This window comes from Saimiri boliviensis, chromosome 11, assembly GCF_048565385.1.
Source record: "Saimiri boliviensis isolate mSaiBol1 chromosome 11, mSaiBol1.pri, whole genome shotgun sequence".
Taxonomy (NCBI): Eukaryota; Metazoa; Chordata; class Mammalia; order Primates; family Cebidae; genus Saimiri; species Saimiri boliviensis.
In genome coordinates this window covers 19,098,259-19,118,547 of record NC_133459.1, presented here as the reverse complement: position 1 = coordinate 19,118,547, position 20,289 = coordinate 19,098,259, and the positions used below count along the sequence as shown (strand labels likewise).

At 54.7% G+C, this 20,289-nt stretch overlaps 1 protein-coding gene across 3 annotated transcripts in view; it reads left to right on the top strand.

The window, feature by feature from the left end:
• Positions 1–20,289, top strand: part of KIF17 (kinesin family member 17) — a 48,315-nt gene that overhangs the window by 2,398 nt on the left and 25,628 nt on the right. For all 3 annotated transcript variants that reach the window (XM_074380193.1, XM_074380192.1, XM_074380194.1), the window contains exons 3-6: positions 1,138–1,239; positions 4,990–5,179; positions 11,041–11,493; positions 18,603–18,712. In XM_074380193.1, the coding sequence (XP_074236294.1) occupies positions 1,138–1,239; positions 4,990–5,179; positions 11,041–11,493; positions 18,603–18,712 (855 nt within the window). The remainder of the gene's footprint in view (positions 1–1,137; positions 1,240–4,989; positions 5,180–11,040; positions 11,494–18,602; positions 18,713–20,289) is intronic.

The following is a 20,289-nucleotide window of genomic DNA, read 5'->3' as shown; positions in this document are numbered from 1 at the left end:
AAACACTTAAAACAGAGAAACTTCTGTCCATGCTTTTCTTCTGTCATTGTTGGGTTCTGACCCTTAGTTGAGCATTTCCTGTGGTTCTGCTGACCCTGGGCCCTGGGAGGGTAGGGGTTGTAACAATCACAGCTTCCCCTCTTTATTGAGCAATTCTTATGGACCAAGCCGTGTGCGAAGCCCTTGGCATCCTTACCTCACTGAATCTCTAGCCTGACCCAGTGGGTAGCTGGTAGCCCCGTTTTTGAGAGAGGGAGGTTGAGACTCTGAGCCTTTATGGGCCAAGATGAGACTGGACTCTGAATTCATCCCAGCATCTAGGCTGCAGGTGAGAGTTGCCTGTCGACCATTTGCGGCAGTGCACAGGGAATGGCGGAATGGGGAAAGCGACCCTGGTCAGCTGCAGAGCCCACTGTGCCGCTCCCAGGACTCATCGTGTTGGCCACAGCAACATGTAAGGCCTCGGAGAGCTGCCAGGGACCAGCCCAGAGCCTGTGCTTACCCCAGGCCTTCCGTGTCGCCTCAGGTTTTTTGAGACAGAGTCTTGTTCTGTCACCCAGGCTGGAGTGTAATGGTGTGATCTTGGCTCACTACAACCTCTGCCTCCCAGATTCAAGTGATTCTCCTGCCCCAGCCTCCCAAGTAGCTGAAATTACAGGTGCCCAGCACCATACCCGGCTAATTTTTGTATTTTTAGTAGGGACAGTTTCACCATGTTGGCCAGACTGGTCTTGAACTCCTGGCCTCAAGTGATTCGCCTGCCTCGGCCTCCCAAAGTGCTGGGATTACAGGTGTAGCCACCACGCTGACCAGGGCTTTTTTTTTTTTTTTTTTTTCCTCTTTACCTGAATAACGGGGAGGCCTCTGTTTCCTTTCATATGAGGCTTCTAGACAGAGTCTTAGCGAGCAGTATGAGGATTATGCAACTCAAAGAGGCCTGAGCACCCACCAAGCTGGAGACGAGGAGTGACCTTGCCAGGAGGGCCAGCAGGGCAGGTGGAATTGGGGACTCCTCTGGCCCCGATTTCCCTTCTTCTCCCATGATGTCCTGGTGGCAGAGGGACAGGTCCCAGCGTCAGGCCTGGCGGCAGGTCGCCTCAGAGCTCTGATGTCTGAGTTTCTGTGTACTCCCTGCAGTGTGCAGAGAACACCAAGTTCCTGGTCCGGGCCTCCTACCTGGAGATCTACAATGAAGATATCCGGGACCTCCTAGGGGCTGACACCAAGCAGAGGCTGGAGGTGGGTGCAGACCCAGTGTGGGCAGGTGGGGCTGGAAGCGGGGAGGTTGGCAATGGTGGCTGCTCCCTCAGAAATACGGGAAGGTGTCCTGAGGATGCCGGCACTGGGAGACTAGAGTCGGAACCTTGTTTTTTTTTTTTTTTTTTTTTTTTTTTTTTGAGACGGAGTTTCGCTCTTGTTACCCAGGCTGGAGTGCAATGGCGCGATCTCGGCTCACCGCAACCTCCGCCTCCTGGGCTCAGGCAATTCTCCTGCCTCAGCCTCCTAAGTAGCTGGGATTACAGGCACGTGCCACCATGCCCAGCTAGTTTTTAGTATTTTTAGTAGAGACGGGGTTTTACCATGTTGACCAGGATGGTCTCGATCTCTCGACCTCGTGATCCACCCGCCTCGGCCTCCCAAAGTGCTGGGATTACAGGCTTGAGCCACCGCGCCCGGCCGGAACCTTGTTTTTTAATGAAAAAGAATTTTTTAAGGCCAGGCATGGTGGCTCACACTGTAATCCTACACTTTGGGAGGCTGAGGTGGGTGGATCTCTTGAGGCCAGGAGTTTGAGACTAGCCTGGCCAACATGGTGAAACCCCATCTCAACTAAAAATACAAAAACTATCTGGGCGTGGTGGTGCACGCCTGTAGTCCCTGGGGGAGGCTAAGGCAGGAGAATCACTTGAACCCAGGAGGAAGAAGTTGCACTGAGCTGAGATTGTGCCACTGCACTCCAGCCTAGGCAATGCAGCGAGACTCCGTCTTGAAATAATATATATATTTTTGGAGACAGGGTCTCATTTTGTTGCCCTGGCTGGCCTCAAACTCCTGGCCTTGAGTCTTCTGCCTCAGCCCCCTTCCCACCCCAGTAGCTGAGACTACAGGCACGCACGACCACAGGCACCCAGCCCCTTGGTGTTTTTCATGCAGGATCCTCCAGCCTCCCACCTGGAGTTTTTCTATTGCCTTCTCTCTCCTAGTGCAGCTGAATCATAGCTCAGTCCCCAGACAGGGAAGCAGAGACAGGAGGTAGCAGAGGGTGTTGCTCCCACATGACAGCCCCAGAAGGCCAGGCTGTGGGGTTAGGCCCCCGGGCCCCCTGTGAGCCTTCCGCTAACCTGCATTGGAGCAGCAGGGAGCCCTCCTCCCCTTCCTCACTGCCCTGGACTCTAGAAAGGCCTCAGTTACCCGGGCCTAGAGGGGCCAAAGGCTGACAGCCATGGGCACTTGCTGCAGCTGAGCCACGGGCCTCAGGCCTATTGAGCCAGCTGCCTCGGGGGCTGCAGTGACAGAGAGCTCCCTGAAACCCACTCTGGGGTCACCGGGCTTTTGACACGCTCCCTCGTGGAGGATGTGCAGATGGCTCTCATGTAAACTCCCTGGCCGCCCCAGGAGGAGGCACCATTTTTATCCTTTATCACAGATGAGGAAACCGAGGCTCTATGTGCTTAAGTAAGACCAGCCCAAGGACACACAGTAAAGAGTGAAGATGGGCCAGGCGCAGTAGCTCACGCCTGTAATCCCAGCACTTTGAGAGGCTTAGGTGGGAGGATCACGAGGTCAGGAATTCAAGAGCAGCCTGGCTAACATGGTGAAACCCCATCTCTACTAAAATACAAGAATTAGCTGGGCATGGTGGCGGGCTCCTGTCATCCCAGCTACTCAGGAGGCTGAGGCAGGGAATTGCTTGAACCCAGGAGGGGGAGGTTGCAGTGAGCCAAGATCACACCACTGCACTCCAGCCTGTGAGACAGTGAGACTTTGTCTCAAAAAAAAAAAAAAAGAGTGAAGATAGGATTTGAACCTGGGGACTCCACAACACAGGCTGTTAACCCATGTTTAACGCAGGGCCCGATGGTGGTTATAATCAGAGGTTATTACATCACCTAAGGGCAGCAAGTGGTTTGGAGAAGTAGAGTTCGACCCTTCCCCCATACCGTCATCCTGATCTGGTGAGGCCTGAGGGGGTCTCTCCAGTGGGTTCTCCCTACCCGTATCCCGGCAAAGTGTCAAAGGCTCCCCTCCCCATGGCAGCCACGGACACGTTCCTGCCATGTGCCCCTCTCTCATCCTTGCCGCATCCCAACTGGTTGCCATGGTGACCTGGTTCTGGCCTCCGCAGCAGAGATGAGCAGTTACCAAGGAGCCTGGTGCGCAGCTGGGGGCTGTCACTCAGCACCTCCCCAGGCATCGGGGGGGTGGAGTGGGGTTGGGAGCGAGGTGGGGGGAGGATCCCTGAGGCCATCACAAGGTTGGGAGCAGGGAGCCTTCCTGGGCCTGAAAATATCGTGGCAGGAGACCCCTTGGGTCAGGGTTTGCCTCCTGGATTGCTCAGGCCTCAGACAGCGACCTCGTCCTCTTTGCGTTCACTGAGCCCCCACTAAGTACCCGCAGAACTTTTCTTTCGATCTGTTCTCTTCCTAATATTCATAATAATCTTGGAGAAATAAGAGTTATCGTCCCCATTTTACAGAAGAGAAAATCGAGGCCTAGAGAGGCAAATGAACCTCCCCAACCAGCAAGCCTGAGAATGGGTTTCTGCTTGGAGCAGGCATGCAGGGTGCCCCCAGGCCACACGCCCTCCATCCTCTGGGCTCCCTCCTTACCTCTAGCCTGGGCCAAGACCTGTCCTCTGTCGTCTCAAGCTTCAGCCATTGCAGGATGCTCCCGCCTTTCTCTTGCCCTGCCCTGGAGTCTTCCATCAGCTGTGACCCCACTAACAGCTGTGACCTTCAGCAAGTCGCCTCCCCTTTCTGGGCATCAGTTGCTCATCTATTTCACGAAGCCCAGTCCGTTGGTGGGGCTTGGCTGTTTCTCCACGCTTGAGCAGATAGGACCAGCCCGTGCCTGTCGCCTGACCCCTACACATGCCCCTCCCACAGCAGGGGCCTGAGCCCACCTGGGACCCCCCCACAAAGCTGCCCACAGCTGAGCCGCAGGTGGCTACAGCCTGCAGGGCCACTTGGCAGACAAATTCCTTTGTCCTCATTCATTCTGCTCTTGTGGCGGAGTGGTTTTCTTTCCTCTCACACTTGAAAAATACTGCGCTTCACAGCTCTGTGTCGGCAACTAAATGACATGGCTGGCTGGAAAGCCAGCAGGGAGCCATCAGATAAATTAATTTACTGCTGCCACTGCCCTGAGGGCTGGGGGCCTCTGAGCTGTGAGCCTGCAGGGGTTCTGGGCAACAAGTGGCCGTTCACCTGTGATCTGAGGGTTTGGGGACATTCCCGTGGTTCTAGAGCCGAGGCAGAGGGGATCTGGAGCCCTATCAACAGGATGAAGGGAGATGGTGCTCAGGGCCCGTGGGCGATGACAGGGTCAGCCCCTGAGATCTGAAGCTCCCAAACGGAAAACTGCCTTTGTAATCATAGCACTCACGACAACAGCACAGACAGTGGCTGGCGTCTATGGGGCACTTAGGTGCTGGGCACCATGCTAAGCATTGTATGTGCCTTATTTTACGGATTCCTCACCATATCCCTATGAGGTAGCTGTCTCATGCCCATTTTGGAGATGTGGAAACTGAGGCTTAGGTTGTCACTGGCTGAAGGTCCCCCACAGGGGTAGCAGGCAGGGGTAGGTTTGAGGCTGGCGGGGCCTGGAACACACATCTCCCTGTGACAGGCACGTGAGGTGCCAGCCTGCACTTTGGGAGGGCGAGGATGGTCTGGATGGGGCCCTTCTCTCTGGTTCCTTGACCGTCCCTAGCCTGAACCCTTGTAGGCTGGAGGTTCCACCCCTGACCCATTGCTCTTCCCTCAGCTGAAGGAGCACCCAGAGAAGGGCGTGTACGTGAAAGGGCTGTCCATGCACACGGTGCACAGCGTGGCCCAGTGCGAGCGCATCATGGAGGCCGGCTGGAAGAACCGCTCTGTCGGCTACACGCTGATGAATAAGGATTCCTCACGCTCCCACTCCATCTTCACCATCAGCATCGAGATCTCTGCTGTGGGTACGTGAGGCCGCTGCGAGGGGTGGATAGGGCTTGGACAGATGACCCAGCCACACTTTCCCTCCCACTAGCCAAGGCACGCCACCTCTCAGGGCCGCAAGGGCCCCCTGGAAAGTGGGAAGAGATGCTCTAACTGCCTGGAGGAAACCCAAGAGGGTCCTTGGGATTCTGGGACCCGTGCTCCCAGGATACACAGCAGCAACAATGGAACACTGGTAGCCAACACTGAGTGCCTACTGTGTGCCAGACAATTTTTATTTATTTATTTGTTTATTTTTGGGACAAGGTCTCACTCTGTCACCCAGGCTGGAGTGCAGTGGTGATCTTGGCTCACTGCAACCTCTGCCTCCCATGATTGGGTGATCCTCCCACTTCAGCCTCCTGAGCAGCTGGGACGACAGGCACACCACCATGCCTGGCTAATTTTTTGTCACTTTAAATAGGGTCTTGCTATGTTGCCCAGGTTCGTCTTGAACTGAGCTCAAGCGATCCTCTCACCTTGCCCTCCCAAAGTGCTAGGATTGCAGGTGTGAGCCAGCGCGCCCGGCCAGTGTGCTCGACAATGCGTTATTCCTGCAATACTTACTCCCACAGCACTCCCATGAGGTGGATACTGAATCATCCCCATTTAACAGATGAAGAAATCGAGGTCACCCAACTAGGAACTAGTGTCAGAGCCTGGCTTCCATCCTGGGTTCTTCCTCCAGAGTATATTTCACACAGACCTTGTGGATTCTCCTCTCTCTCTGTAACATTTTCTGCTCCTCAGTCATCTCCATATTATTTTTTCTGGAAGAGCTGCTGAGAAAGAGAAGGGGAAGGAAAGAAACCCATGTTTATTTTGGGGCCCCTATTGGCCATCTGCTGTGTCAAACCCTTTATACCCTTCATTCCATTTAAATCCCATGACAGTCTTAGAGACAGGCACTAGAATCCTCATTTTATAGATGAGGAAACAGAGGCTCTGAGAGGCAAAGTGATTGCTTGTTCGAGGTCTCACCACTGCTAATTGGTGGAGCTGGGATTTGAACCCGGGTCTCCCTGATATCTGGGTTTTCCCAGGAATACTGCAGCTGCCTCCAGGTTGTGGTCCATCATGACTAGAACTTCAGAGAGCAGTGGAGCAGGAGGTGGCCTCAGCCCAACTAGGAACAGAATTCCGGAGAGATCCCTGACCCAGGGATCAGGGTCAGGAATTAGCTGGGTGTGATGACACATGCCTGTGGTCCCAGCTACTCAGGAGGCTGCGGTGGGAGGATTGTTTGAGCCCGGGAGACCGAGGTTGCAGTGATCTGAGATCACACCACTGCACGACCCAGGGTCAAGGCCTGGGTAGATGGAACCTCTTGGACACACTGCCCAGCTGGTGTGGTGACCTGGCTTTGGGCCAAGCCCTAATGCTTGCTTGAGTATGAGGCCATCAGTCTGAGTGTCCTGGGGATACTGACAGGGGAGGGGTGGGACAGTGTGGTCACAGCCTCAGTGCTGCAGCTTGGGGAGGGACAGAGACCAGGGCAACTGAGGACAGATCAGGAGGGAGGAGGAAGGAGTGGGTTTGGGGGGCACCTCTTGGTCTTTGCAAGAGGGTTGGAAGGATAAGGCAGGCTGGCTGCACATTCACTTTATAAAATAATGCAAGCTCGGCCGGGCGCGGTGGCTCACGCCTCTAATCTCAGCACTTTGGGAGGCCGAGGTGGGCAGATCACGAAGTCAGGAGTTCAAGACCAGACTTGTCAACCTGGTGAAACCCCATCTCTACTAAAAAATAGAAAAATTAGCTGGACATGGTGGCTCGTGCCTGTAATCCCAGCTACTTGGGAAGCTGAGGTAGGAGAATTGCTTGAACTGGGACCCAGGAGGCGCAGGTTGCAGTGGGCCAAGATCATGCCACTGCACTCCAGCCTGGGCTACAGAGCGAGACTCCATCTCAAAAATAATAATAATAATAATGATAATAATAATAATAATGCAAGCTCAATGACGATGGTAAGAAAGTAGAGAATGGTAGGGAACAGTTGCTCATGGTTCTGACATCTAAACACTGCTAACGTTTAAGCATTATATTTATATAATAATTATTCATATTTATAATACCGTTTTTTATATTACATATGTACACACATATTTTTTTTTTTTTTTTGAGACAGCTCTGTTGCCCAGGCTGGAGTGCAGTGGCAGAATCTCGGCTCATTACAACCTCTGCCTCCCAGGTTCAAGTGATTCTCTTTCCTTAGCCTTGTGAGCAACTGGGATCACAGACATGCGCCACCACACTAAGCTAATTTTTGTATTTTTAATAGAGACGAGGTTCGGTCTCTGCTAAAAATGTTGGCCAGGCTGGTCTCAAACTCCTGGCTTCAAGTGATCCGTCTGCCTCGGCCTCCCAAAGTGCTGGGATTACAAGTGTGAGACACTGCGCCTGGCCTTTAGGAAAAAAACAAACCCATGTGTGTACATATGTAAGATAAATAATTTGCATTCATTTATTTATTTTTAAGGCACTGCCTTGCTCTGTTGCCCAGGCTGGAGTGCAGTGGTACAATCTCAGATCACTGCAACCTCGGTCTCCCAGGCTCAACCAACCCTTTCACCTCAGCCTCCCGAGTAGCTTGGAACTACAGCCACGCACCACCACACCCAGGTAATTTTTATGTTTTGTAAAGACAGGGCTTTGCCATGTTGCCCAGGCTGGTCTCGAACTCCTGGACTCAAGCAATCCACCTCAGCCTTCCAAACTGCTGGGATTACAGGCGTGAGCCACTGTACCCAGCCCATATTTTCTTTTGATCCTTTTTTTTTGCCTCTGAACGTTTCAAACACAACTGAAATCTTCTGCCATGTAGGTTTCCCCGGTTTCGTGTCCCTTGCCGTCACTGAGCGTTTCTGCGTTACTGTCACCATGGGATCCTGCCCTTTTCCAGCCAGTCCGCAACCAGTGGTTTCCAGTTTCCCAGTGCTGGAAGTCATGCCGTGATGGACATCCGTGTGCACAAACCTTTTTCTCGTCTGAGCGTCATCTCAGACCCGGTTCCCTGGAATGGGTCCTAGAGCAAAGATGACAAATGCAGTTAAGGCTCCTGGTCTGTGCTGCACAGAGCTTCCCAAAGGGGCAACTCCAAGTTCCTTCCAGTCCTTTTCTTAGAGACAGGGTCTCACTCTGTCACCTAGGCTGGAGTGCAGTGGTGCAATCATAGCTCACTGCAGCCTTGAACTTCTGGCTCAAGCATCCCTCCTGCCTCAGCTTCCTGAGTAGCTGGGACCACAGGCACACAACACCAAACACCCAGCTGTTTTTGGTGGGGTTTTTTTTTTTTTTTTTTTTTTTTTTTTGAGAAAGGGTTTTATTCTGTTGCCCAGGCTAGAGTGCAGTGGCATGATCACAGCTCACTGCAGCCTTAACCTCCACTGCAGGCTTGGGTGATCCTCCCACCTCGGCCTTTGAAGTAGCTGAGACCACAGGCATGCACCATCACACCTGGCTAATTTTTGTGTTCATTTGTAGAAATAGGGTTTCACCATGTTGCCCAGGCTGGTCTTGAACTCCTGAGACTAAGCAATTCGCCCATCGCCCAAAGTGCTGGGATTACAGGTGTGAGCCACTGCCCCTGGCCTTTTGTTTTTGTTGTTTTTGAGACAGAGTCTCGCTCTGTCACCCAGGCTGAAGTGCAGTTCTGTGATCTCGGCTCACTGCAACCTCGCCTCCTGGGTTCAAGCAGTTCTCTTGCCTCAGTCTCTCGAGTAGCTGGATTACAGGCATGTGCCACCACGCCTGGCTAATTTTTGTATTTTTAGTAAAGATGGGGTTTTACCATGTTGGCCAGGCTGGTCTTGAACTCCTGGCCTCAGTTGATCCACCCACCTTGGCCTCCCAAAATGCTGGGATTATAGGCATGAGCCACCTTGCCCAGCCTGCTGTTTTTTAATAGCATAAAGAACCGGCTGGGTGTGGTGGCAGCTGCCGGTAATCCCAGCCACTCAGAAGGCTCAGGCAGGAGAATCACTTGAACCCCAGAGGCAGAGGTTGCAGTGAGCTGAGATGGCGCCATTCCAGTCTGGGCGACAGAGTGAGACTCCATCTCAAAAACAAACCAAAACAAAAAAACCTGGTCTTCTGAGCCAATGCTACCAACCTGTGCCTGGCTCCCCTGCCATCCTTGATGCCCAGGGCTGCCCAGCCAGGACGCTGCAGAGAGGGGTTTGTTCTCAGGGGAAATGGACACCCGCCTTGTGCCGGCCCAGCACAGCCCCTGTGCGAATGCGCTGCCCGTTTGCTTTACTTCTCCAGAGCACCCACCTGTCAACTAAAGAAAAAACCGGGCTGGGCACAGCGGCTCAGGCCAGTAATCCCAGCACTTGAGGCCAGGAGTTCAAGACCAGCCTGGGCAACATAGGGCTACCCCATCTCTAAAAAAATATTAGCTGGGCATGGCGATGTACGCCTGTGGTCCTAGCTACTCAGGAGACTGAAGTGGGAGGATTGCTTGAGCCGGGAGTTCGAGGCTCTAGTGAGCTAGGGTCACACCACTGCAGTCCAGCGTGGGCGACAGAGTGAGACCCTGTCTCAAAGGAAAAAAAAGAGAAGTCCTACTGAGGATCGTAGACTGAGGTCTACACCCAGGAGTGGTTCTGTCCAAATTTCAGTTCGCAGTTTATATATAGGTGGTGAAGAGTCAGCACCTGCAGAATCACACCTGACATGCTCAGGAGTTACACAGAAGAGTCACATCAGGGTTTGTGCAAGAGCACATCCAGTGACAGACTCAGAGCCTTCCTCACCAGCCCCAGCCGACATTAGCTCATGTGTAGGAAAAGGCAAGGCCTCGATCTGTCTTTCAGCAATGCAGTGACTCAGGCGAGAGACGGGTAGCGGGGACCGTCAGCTCCATCCTGTTTTGTCTTCAAAGCATCTCTGCGGCGCCCTGCACAGCCCTGCATGTCAGCACAGAGGCAGCGGCTTTGTGAGCTGATGATGCTGGCAAGTGGAAAAGAGCAAACGTGGCTTCTCACATCTGCCGCTTTGTCCTAAACACAAACAGACCCTCATGGGGAGCCATTGTTAGTCGGATTTTGTTGATGTGGGGAATTGAGACTCCAGGAGGTAGGTGGCCCTGCTAGTGCCACACAGCAGGGAGAAGACAGGACTGGATTGGGAACCGGGCCAGGGAGTCTCCAAAGCAGATGTTTTCTGCGTTGAAGGACTAACTCCCTGGTGGTCCAGCCACACCCCTGCCTTCTCCACCTTTGACCTTGCAGGAAGCCTTCGAGAGCGGCTGTGGCAGCCAGAACGAGCCCTGTCGCACTCAGAATGGTCTGCAGCTCCAGCCCCTGCTCCTGGAGGCAGCCTGCCCTGGGTTCCGATGGTGACTACAGCTCTTAGCAGCTGTGTGACCTTGGGCAAGTTCCATGCCCTCTCTGAGCCTCAGTCTACCCATCTGTAAGATGAGCAGAATGATAGCACTTGCAGGCTGGGCGCAGCGCCTCACACCTGTAATCTCAGCACTTAGGGAGGCTGGGGTGGGCGGATCTCCTGAAGTCAGGAGTTCAAGACCAGCCTGAGTAATATGGTGAAACTTGTCTCTACTAAAAATCCAAACATTAGCCGGGCGTACTGCCGGTACCTGTAATCCCAGCTACTCGGGAGGCTGAGGAGAGATTGCGCCATCGCACTCCAGCCTGGGTGACAGAGCAAGACTCTGTCTCAAAACATAATAATAAAACAATAGCACCTGCTTCCTGGGGCTCCCTTGCAGCTGAGGGGAAACCCTTGGTGGGTGGCGGTGAGCACCCCGTGCCTGGCGCTGATTGCCCTTGATACGTGGGGCTCACCAAGGCCCTCACCCCTCTGCTCGGTCTGTCCGCAGATGAGTGGGGCAAGGACCACCTCCGGGCGGGCAAGCTGAACCTGGTGGACCTGGCAGGCAGCGAGCGGCAGTCCAAGACCGGGGCCACCGGCGAGCGGCTCAAGGAGGCCACCAAGATCAACTTGTCGCTGTCGGCGCTGGGCAATGTCATCTCGGCGCTGGTGGACGGGCGCTGTAAGCACATCCCCTACCGGGACTCGAAGCTGACACGGCTGTTGCAGGACTCACTGGGTGGCAACACCAAGACGCTGATGGTGGCCTGCCTGTCACCTGCGGACAACAACTACGATGAGACACTCAGCACGCTGCGCTACGCCAACCGGGCCAAGAACATCAGGAACAAGCCACACATCAACGAGGACCCCAAGGATGCGCTGCTTCGCGAGTACCAGGAGGAGATCAAGAAGCTCAAGGCCATCCTGACACAGCAGATGAGTCCCAGCAGCCTGTCAGGTGGGACCGCATGGCGGGAGTGGCCGGGGGGCCGGGTCCCCGGGAGAAAACTTCCTCCCCTCTGTCTTCTTGCCTCTGACTTCCCATCTGAAAGATGGTGGGAGCATCCTCCTGGCCCTCAGCCCAGCGTGAGCACAGGGCCCTGGGTGGTGGCGGTCCAGATGGCATGTGCTTGTCAGTGCCCTGGGAGGAGGGCAGTTGTCTGGCCTGTCCCGTCTACTGTAGGCTGTCATCCACTCCTGCCTCTGATCTGCTCATCCATCATCCCCTACACCCCTATCACACACCCCACCACACCCCCATCACACCACCACCACAACCCCCACACCGCCACCACACCCCCACCATACCCCCACCTCCCACCACACCCCCCACCACATCCCCACCATACCCCCACCACACCCCTACAATACCCCCACCACACCCCCACCACACCCCCACCACACACCCACCACACACCCACCATACCCCCCGCCATACCCCCCACATCCCCCACCACACCCTCCACCATACCCCCCACCTCCCACCACACCCCCCCACCATGCCCTCACCTCCCACCACACCCCCACCACATCCCCCACCACACCCCCCACCACACCCCCACCACACACCCCACCACACCTCCCACCACACCCCTACAACACCCCCACACAGCCCCCCCACACCCCCCCACCCCCCCACACACCCCACCATGCCCCTACTATGCCCCCACCACACACACCCCCACCACACCCCCACCACACTCTCCCACCACACCCCTCACCACACCACCCCCACCACACACCCCACCACAAACCCCCACCACACCCCTACCACACTCCCCACCACACCCCCAGCACACTCCCTACCACACTCCTGTCTGCTGCTGTGTGTGGCATTGTCGAAATGCGTGTTTGCTGCTCAGCAGCTGGTGACTCACTCCCCACGGCTGCATCTGCTCCTCGCAGGTTCTTTGTTACTGCAGCTTTTGTACCTCGGCATTTGGCTGTCACCTGCCAGGTAGAAACCCACACCTAGAGTATTGCCTGAAGGGGTTTTGAAACTGAAGGACTCTAAGATTTTCTTATCTCAGAAGCTCTTGGGGAAGGGAACACAAAAAAGCCTAGGTTTATCTGTTCATTCATCCCCTTCCCACCCACCTTCCTCTCCATCTATCCATTCTACACACACACCCATTCACCTACCCCCTCATCCACCCATCTGCCCATCCTTCCATTTACCCATCCATCCACCTTCTCATCCACCTACCCACCTTCCCATCCACCCCGTTATTTATCCATCTGCGTACTCACCCATCCACCCACCCATCCATCCACCCACTCACCCATCCACTCACTCACCCATCCATCTATCCACCCACCCATCCACCCACATCCATCCATCTATGCACTCACCCATCCATCCATCCATCCACCCATCCATCCATCCATCCATCCATCCATCCATCCCACCTACTCACCCACCCATCCATCCATCCATCCATCCATCCATCCCACCCACTCACCCACCCATCCATCCATCCATCCATCCATCCCACCCACTCACCCACCCACCCATCCATCCATCCCACCCACTCACCCACCCATCCATCCATCCATCCATCCATACATCCATACATCTATCCCACCCACTCACCCACCCACCCATACATCCATACATCCATACATCCATCCCACCCACTCATCCACCCATCCATCCATCCATCCATCCCACCCACTCACCCACCCACCCATCCATCCATCCATCCATCCATCCATTACTCACCTATCTATCCACCCACCTATCCATCCATCCATCTCTCCATCCATCCATCCATCCATCCATCCATCCATCCCACCTACTCACCCACCCATCCATCCATCTATCCATCCATCTATCCATCCCACCCACTCACCCACCCATCCATCCACCCATCCATTCATCCATCCATCCATCCATCCATCCATCCATCCATCAATCCATTCATTGATCCTTCCTTTCTTCCATCCATTCATCTGTCATCCCTCCATGCATCCATCATTCCCTGACCCTTCCTTCCTTCCATTTGTCCATGTATCCATCCATTCATCAATCTTCCTTCTATCCACCCATCTACTCATCTATAGATCCTTTCTCCTGTCTTCCTTCCATCCTTCCATCTATTCATGCATCCACCCATCCATATCCATTCTTCTGTCTACTCACCTGCCCATCTTCCATTCATTTAATCTACCTATCCATTCACGCATCCTAATCACTCACCCTATTGTCCACATGTCCACCCATTCATTCACTCCATACTGTTCTTTTTATCTATCATCCATTCTTTTATCTATTTTTCCACTCACCCACCCATCCATTGATTCAAGGTTCCCTGAGCTCCTCTTCTGTGTGTGGAGCTGTGCTGGGTACTGGATAAACAGAGATGAATCAGATGCAGGCTGTGCCTCGTGGGGTACCTAATCTCCTGAGGGAGAAGGAGTCTCTAGTGGACCATCACATGCAGTGAGACCCACTCTAGGCCAGACAGTTGTACAGGGCAGAAAGGAGAGCATGGTCAGCCGGGTCTATCTGTGGGTGGGATGTAGTCATTCAAGGAAGGCTCCCCAGAGGAGGCAGTAATTGAGCAGTCTTGGAAGAGGAGAAATTTCCCTGTTAGGATGAGAGTGTCCAGTGTGTGCAGAGATGCACAAAACTCTAAGGTGCATTTGGGGAGCTCCAGAGCCCTCTGCTGGCTGACTCGGGCATAGGGGTGATGGGAGGTGGTCAGGCAGGGCTGGAGTGGAGAGGGCGTTGAACACCATGACGACGCATTCCACCTCAGCCATCTGCCTTCCTCCTCTCTCCCTACTCCTCACCCCAACCCTACTCACCCCCAAGATTGGGGGAAGACAAGAATGGTGAGTGTACCAGGAGGGAGTCGGGGAGGCTCTGGCCCCACACCCAGCAGCTGACATCTGTGCAGCCTTCTAGCGGCGACGGAGGCAGCCCCCAGGGTAGAGGCTGCTGGCACCCCTCTCCCTGGATGAGGAGCAAGGAGCCCAGCCGGCAGAGTGACCGGGGTGGTGCCGGGTGGTAGCTGAGAGCTGGCAGTTATCACCAGCTCACCTCCGAGCTCCTTAGACAAGCAACTCAGCTCCTAAGAACCTCAGTCTCTTCATCTGTAAAGGGGACATCATAGCCAAACCTGCCTTGTGTGTTCTGTGAGGCAGCTGGGAAAATTGCCTGAGATCCCGCACGTGTGGGCCTAGCACAGGCCTGGCACGGTGGGCTCCAGAGACAACGTGCACCGCCTTCATTTCAGCCGCGTCTTGAGACCAGGCGTGCCTGACCCGAAGCTCCTGTTTGCCCCGCCCAGGACTCACCGTTAGACATTCCCGCTTCGCCCTGCTCCTCCCTCTGGCATATCCCTCTTTCCCTTTCAACCAAACTTGAAGCATCTGTCTACTTTTACGGGTCCCAGTTTCTTCCCTTCTGCTCTCTCTTGCCCCTACCCAGGCAGGCCCTGTCCCGACCCACTGAAGCTATCCTTGTCACCAATGGTGTCCTGTCGTGGAGCCCAGTGACTGTCCTGGGGCAGGCCTTACCTTGCCGTCTCAGCACTAATTGGCTCAGCAGACCAGACCCCCTCCCTTCATGAGACCCTGGCTCCCCGGATGCCCTCCGCCCTGGGTCCCCTCCTGCCTCCCCAGCCGCCTCTCCTCAGCTCCCGGGGGTGAGTCCTCCCGGCTCCCCAGCTTCCTAACCCTGGGCGGTCCCCAGGCCAGTCCACTGCTGTCCTTTCTCTGCACTCGCTGCTAAGGTGGCTTCACCTCTGCATTCCTGACATGTGTGCCCCACAGCTTGGCCGTGCAGTTTATGTTCACGTCCTAATTTATAAAGGTGACTGAGTGACAGCACAGAGAGGTCAGAGCTACTGAAAGGAAAGTTCACCCTGACTCACGGTGCTCCTGGAGGCCCACGGGCGGGCATGCCCCACAGGGCCCTGGGGAAGCACCAGCATCGGTCTGGAGAAGAGCAGGGGGCCCAGTGCGCAGCCTTTATTGGAGTTCCTGTGGGCAAGGCATGGCAGGGCCCGGGAGGCGGGCTGGGACCAGCTGGTTGGAATAATTCTGGTGGGCTTTAGGGCCGAGGGCCCAATCCTGGTTGTCGGGTGCCTGGCGCTGGCTCTGTTCGGGGCAAGGGGAATCTTGGCTTGGTGTGAGAGTTACATACAGCAGGTGGCTTGGGGGGCGGACTTGGGCTTCGTTGGTTTGTATATCAAAGATGGACTCACTGACTGTGGTTTACGGCCTCTAGGAATTAGCTCTGAAGTGCAGTCCAGTGCCCAGCAAGTCCCTCCAGATAATAAAACTTCATGCAGTATAGAAAAGAATTCAGACATGCTGTACCATGTCCTCTGAATTCCACTTAAATATGCAGCTGTGTAATAAGCATTTCAAACCCAACATGCCCCACTCTCACTCGACGGGCCCCAGATCTGCTAGGTGTGCAGCTCCCCGCTCCAGCTGACCTCAGGTGTTCAAACCAGACAGCTTGGGGTCACCCCTGGCTTCTCGCTTTCTCTCAAATCCACGTCCAGTCGGCCAGCAGATCCTGCTGTCTCCACCTTCAAAACTGGCTACAGCCTGGCCAGGCATGGTGGCTTATGCCTATAGTCCCAGCACTTTGGGAGGCTGAGGCGGGCAGATCACTTGAGGTCGGAAGTTCGAGACCAGCCTGGACAACACTGTGAAACCCCGTCTCTACTAAAGTAGAAAAAATTAGCTGGACGTGGTAGTACACTCCTGTAATCCCAGCTACTCAGGAGGCTGAGGCAGGAGAATCGCTTGAGCTCAGGAGAGGGAGGTTGTGGTGATCCGAGATCGTGCCGCTGTACTCCAGCCTGGGCAACAAGAGTGAAACTCCATCTCAAAAAGTCCCAAAAAACAGAAAACTGGCTACAGCCTGTTCACTGCTGCCCTCCAGCCCGAGTTTCTGCACCCCCCACACCCTCCCCTCCCCACCGCACCCTCGCCTCCCCCGCGCACCCTCGCCTCCCCCCCTCCCCCGCGCCCTCCCCTCCCTCCCACAGGTCTCCAGCGCCTGCCCGGCTTCCCCTCTGTCCTCTCCACCCGGCAGCCAGGGAGAACCTGTTCAGATGCAAGGCTGTGACTGTCCTGCACACACCTGCCCTGTTCAACCTGGAGTCACAGCCAAAACCCTCGCCTGGCCTCCGCAGCCCTCCTGAGCTGGCATCACCCCTCGCAGACCTCTTCGTCTGTCCTGCCCATCACTCCCTCCCCTCCAGCCACACTGGCTTCCTGGCTGGGCCAGAACAGCGCAGGCCCACGACCGCTTCGGGCCTTCGCGCTGCCCTGTCCAGCAAGCCCCTCCTGGGCCCGCCCTCTCCTTGATGTTTCCTTCATGCCTTGACTAAAAGGTCTTCAAGAAATAAGCTATTGGTTTGTTTATTTTTGAGATGGAGTCTCACTCTCTAGCCCAGACTGGAGTGCAGTGGTGCGATCTCGGCTCACTGCAACCTCCGCCTATCCAGTTCAAGCAATTCTCCTGCTTCAGCCTCCCTAGTAGCTGGGATTACAGGCTCCTGCCACCAAGTCTGGCTAATTTTTGTATTTTTTGCTAGAGACGGGGTTTCGCTATGTTGGCCGGGCTGGTCTTGAACTCCTGACCTCAAGTGATCCGCCTGCCTCAGCCTCCCAAAGTGCTGGGATTGCAGACATGAGACACTGCACCCAGCCTAACACACTGCTTAAGTGGCAACTTGGGCCGGGCAAGGTAGCTCACACCTGTAATTCCAGCACTTTGGGAGGCCGAGGCGAGAGTATAGCTTGAGCCCAGGAGTTTGAGACCAGCCTGGACAACACGGTGAGACCCTGTCTCTTCAAAAAAATAAAATAAGATTAGCTGGGCATGGTGGTTTGGGAGGCTCAGGTGGGAAGATCATTTGAGCCCAGGAGTTCAAGGCTTCAGCGAGTTATAATCCTACCACTGCATTCCAGCTTGGGTGGCAGAGCAAGTCCTGGTCTCAGTAAATAAATAATTCACTGCTTCTAACTCCCAGGCACCCTCCTGGCTTGCTTTTTCTTCTCCGTACACATTATCTTATAATGTGTTACCCATTTTGCTTACTTACCTTGAGGGGAGGTGGTCAGGCAAGGCCGGAGCGGAGAGGGCCTGGAATTCCACACCGAGCATTCCACCCTGGCCATCCGCCTTCCTCCTCTTCCTCCCAGTGGAAAACTCAGCGTGGGTGTGGAGTTTTGTCTGTTCAGTGCTGCAGCCTCAGCGTGTAGAACATCAAGGCACTCCACAAATATTTGTCGGATGACTAACAGCCTTTTACATGGAGATGTGTTTGAAATAAGCTCAATACTTTAAAGTCTTTTTGAATGACCATGAGGTTTTTTGTTTTTTGTTTTTTGTTTTTTTTTTTTTGAGGAGGAGTGTCACTCTTGTTACCCAGGCTGGACTGCAATGGCGCGATCTCGGCTCACCGCAACCTCCGCCTCCTGGGTTCAGGCAATTCTCCTACCTCAGCCTCCTGAGTAGCTGGGATCACAGGCACGTGCCACCATGCCCAGCTAATTTTTTGTATTTTTAGTAGAGACGGGGTTTCACCATGTTGACCAGGATGGTCTCGATCTCTTGACCTCGTGATCCACCCGCCTCGGCCTCCCAAAGTGCTGGGATTACAGGCTTGAGCCACCGCGCCCGGCTGTTTTTTGTTTTTTTTAAGACAGAATCTTGCTCTGTCTCCAGAATAGAATGCAGTGGCGTGATCTCAGCTCACTGCAATCCCTGCCTCCCAGGTTCAAGTGATTCCCCTGCCTCAGCCTCCTGAGTAGCTGGGACTACAGGTGCGGGCCACAACACCTGGCTAATTTCTTTCTTTTTTTTTTTTTTCTTGTATTTTAGTAGATAACATGGTTTCACCATGTTGGCCAGGATGGTCTCGATCTCCTGACCTTGTGATCTGCCTGCCTTGGCCCCCCAAAGTGCTGGGATTACAGGCGTGAGCCACCATGCCTGGCCTACCATGAGGTCGTCTTTTTACAGATTTCTGCTTACTTCCTGTATGTCATGTACTAATTCCTCATTCTGGCTGCTAATTTCTGTGTCTCCCCCAGCCCTGCTGTCCAGTCAGGCACCCCCAGACCCTGTGCAGGCGGAGGAGAAGCTGTTGGCCCCACCTGTGATCCAGTATGACATGGAGGCCGAGAAGCAGTTGATTCGGGAGGTGAGACCCACGTGGGTGGGAACACGGAGAAGGGGCAGGCAGGTGGGGCCCAGCAGGAAGGGCAGGGCTGCCCCTGGGGTCCAAGGAGGGCTCGGCTCCAGTGTGATATCACCACACCTTCACTCTGGGGTTGATCCTAAGAAAGCTGAGGCTCAAGGAGATGCCAGCACTTGCCCAAGGTCACACGGCAAAGAGTCTGAGGCAGGATTTGAACTTGGGTTCCTGACTCCAGACTGCAGTCAATGCTGCCTCAGGGCCTGTGTGGTGATAATAGAGGGGTTCGGGGGCATCTCCGGGGTGTAGTCTCCCCTTTTGAAGGACGGGTGGCTGTGGAATGGCCTGTGCAGAGGCGAGGCAGTCAGGTGGGGAGGAGTCTGTTCCCCAACAGCCGCCAACAAACCGGGGTCTGAGCCAGGCAGCCTGTTTGACCAGCGGGTGTGTGGTGTTGGCCTCCTGGAAAAAGCTGCCACCTGGGGCACCTGGCTCCTCTCGTGTGGATGCCTCCCAACATTCCTCGGAAGCAGCGGGTCAGGTGATGCCCCTGATTTCCAGAGGCGGAGTGGATCCCCAGAGCCGGATTTCCATTGCCAGGCGTGGGGGGGCCTCCCAACTCCTGCCTTTGGCTCCATCCCTGACTCCCTGCTCTGTTGGTTTCCAGAGATTCCCTCCTAAATGCAGCATCCTGAGACCTGAGCATGCGGTGGAGTTTGACATGTGGCAGTCCCTTTTTAAAATTCATTTATTGATTTATGAGACAGAGTCTTGCTCTGCTGCCCAGACTGGAGTGCAGTGGCACCATCTCAGCTCACTGCAACCTCTGCCTTCTGGGTTCAAGTGATTCTGGCCTCAGCATCTCCAGTAGCTGGGACTACAGGCGCGTGCCACCACTCCCAGCTAATTTTTGTTATTTTAGTAGAGACAAGAGTTTCACCATGTTGGCCAGAATCATCTTGATCTCAACCTCGTGATCCACCTGCCTCAACCTCCCAAAGTGCTGGGCTACCGGCACGCGCCACCACGCCCAGCCCTATTTATTTTTGAGACAGCATCTTGTCGCCCAGGCTGGAGTGCAATGGTGCAATCTCACCTCACTGCTGCCTGAAATTCCCTGGCTCAGGTGCTCCTCCCACCTCAGCTTCCCAAGTAGCTGGGACCACAGGTGCATGTCATTATGCTTGGCTAATTTTAACTTTTTTTTTTTTTTTTTTTTTTTGAGACGGAGTTTCGCTCTTATTACCCAGGCTGGAGTGCAATGGCACGATCTCAGCTCACCGCAACCTCCGCCTCCTGGGTTCAGGCAATTCTCCTGCCTCAGCCTCCTGAGTAGCTGGGATTACAGGCACGCACCACCATGCCCAGCTAATTTTTTGTATTTTTAGTAGAGACGGGGTTTCACCATGTTGACCAGGATGGTCTCGATCTCTTGACCTCGTGATCCTCCCGCCTCGGCCTCCCAAAGTGCTGGGATTACAGGCTTGAGCCACCGCGCCCGGCTAATTTTAACATTGTTTTGTAGAGATGGGGGTCTGTCTACATTGCCCAGGCTAGTCTTGAACTCCTGAGCTCAAGCAGTCCTC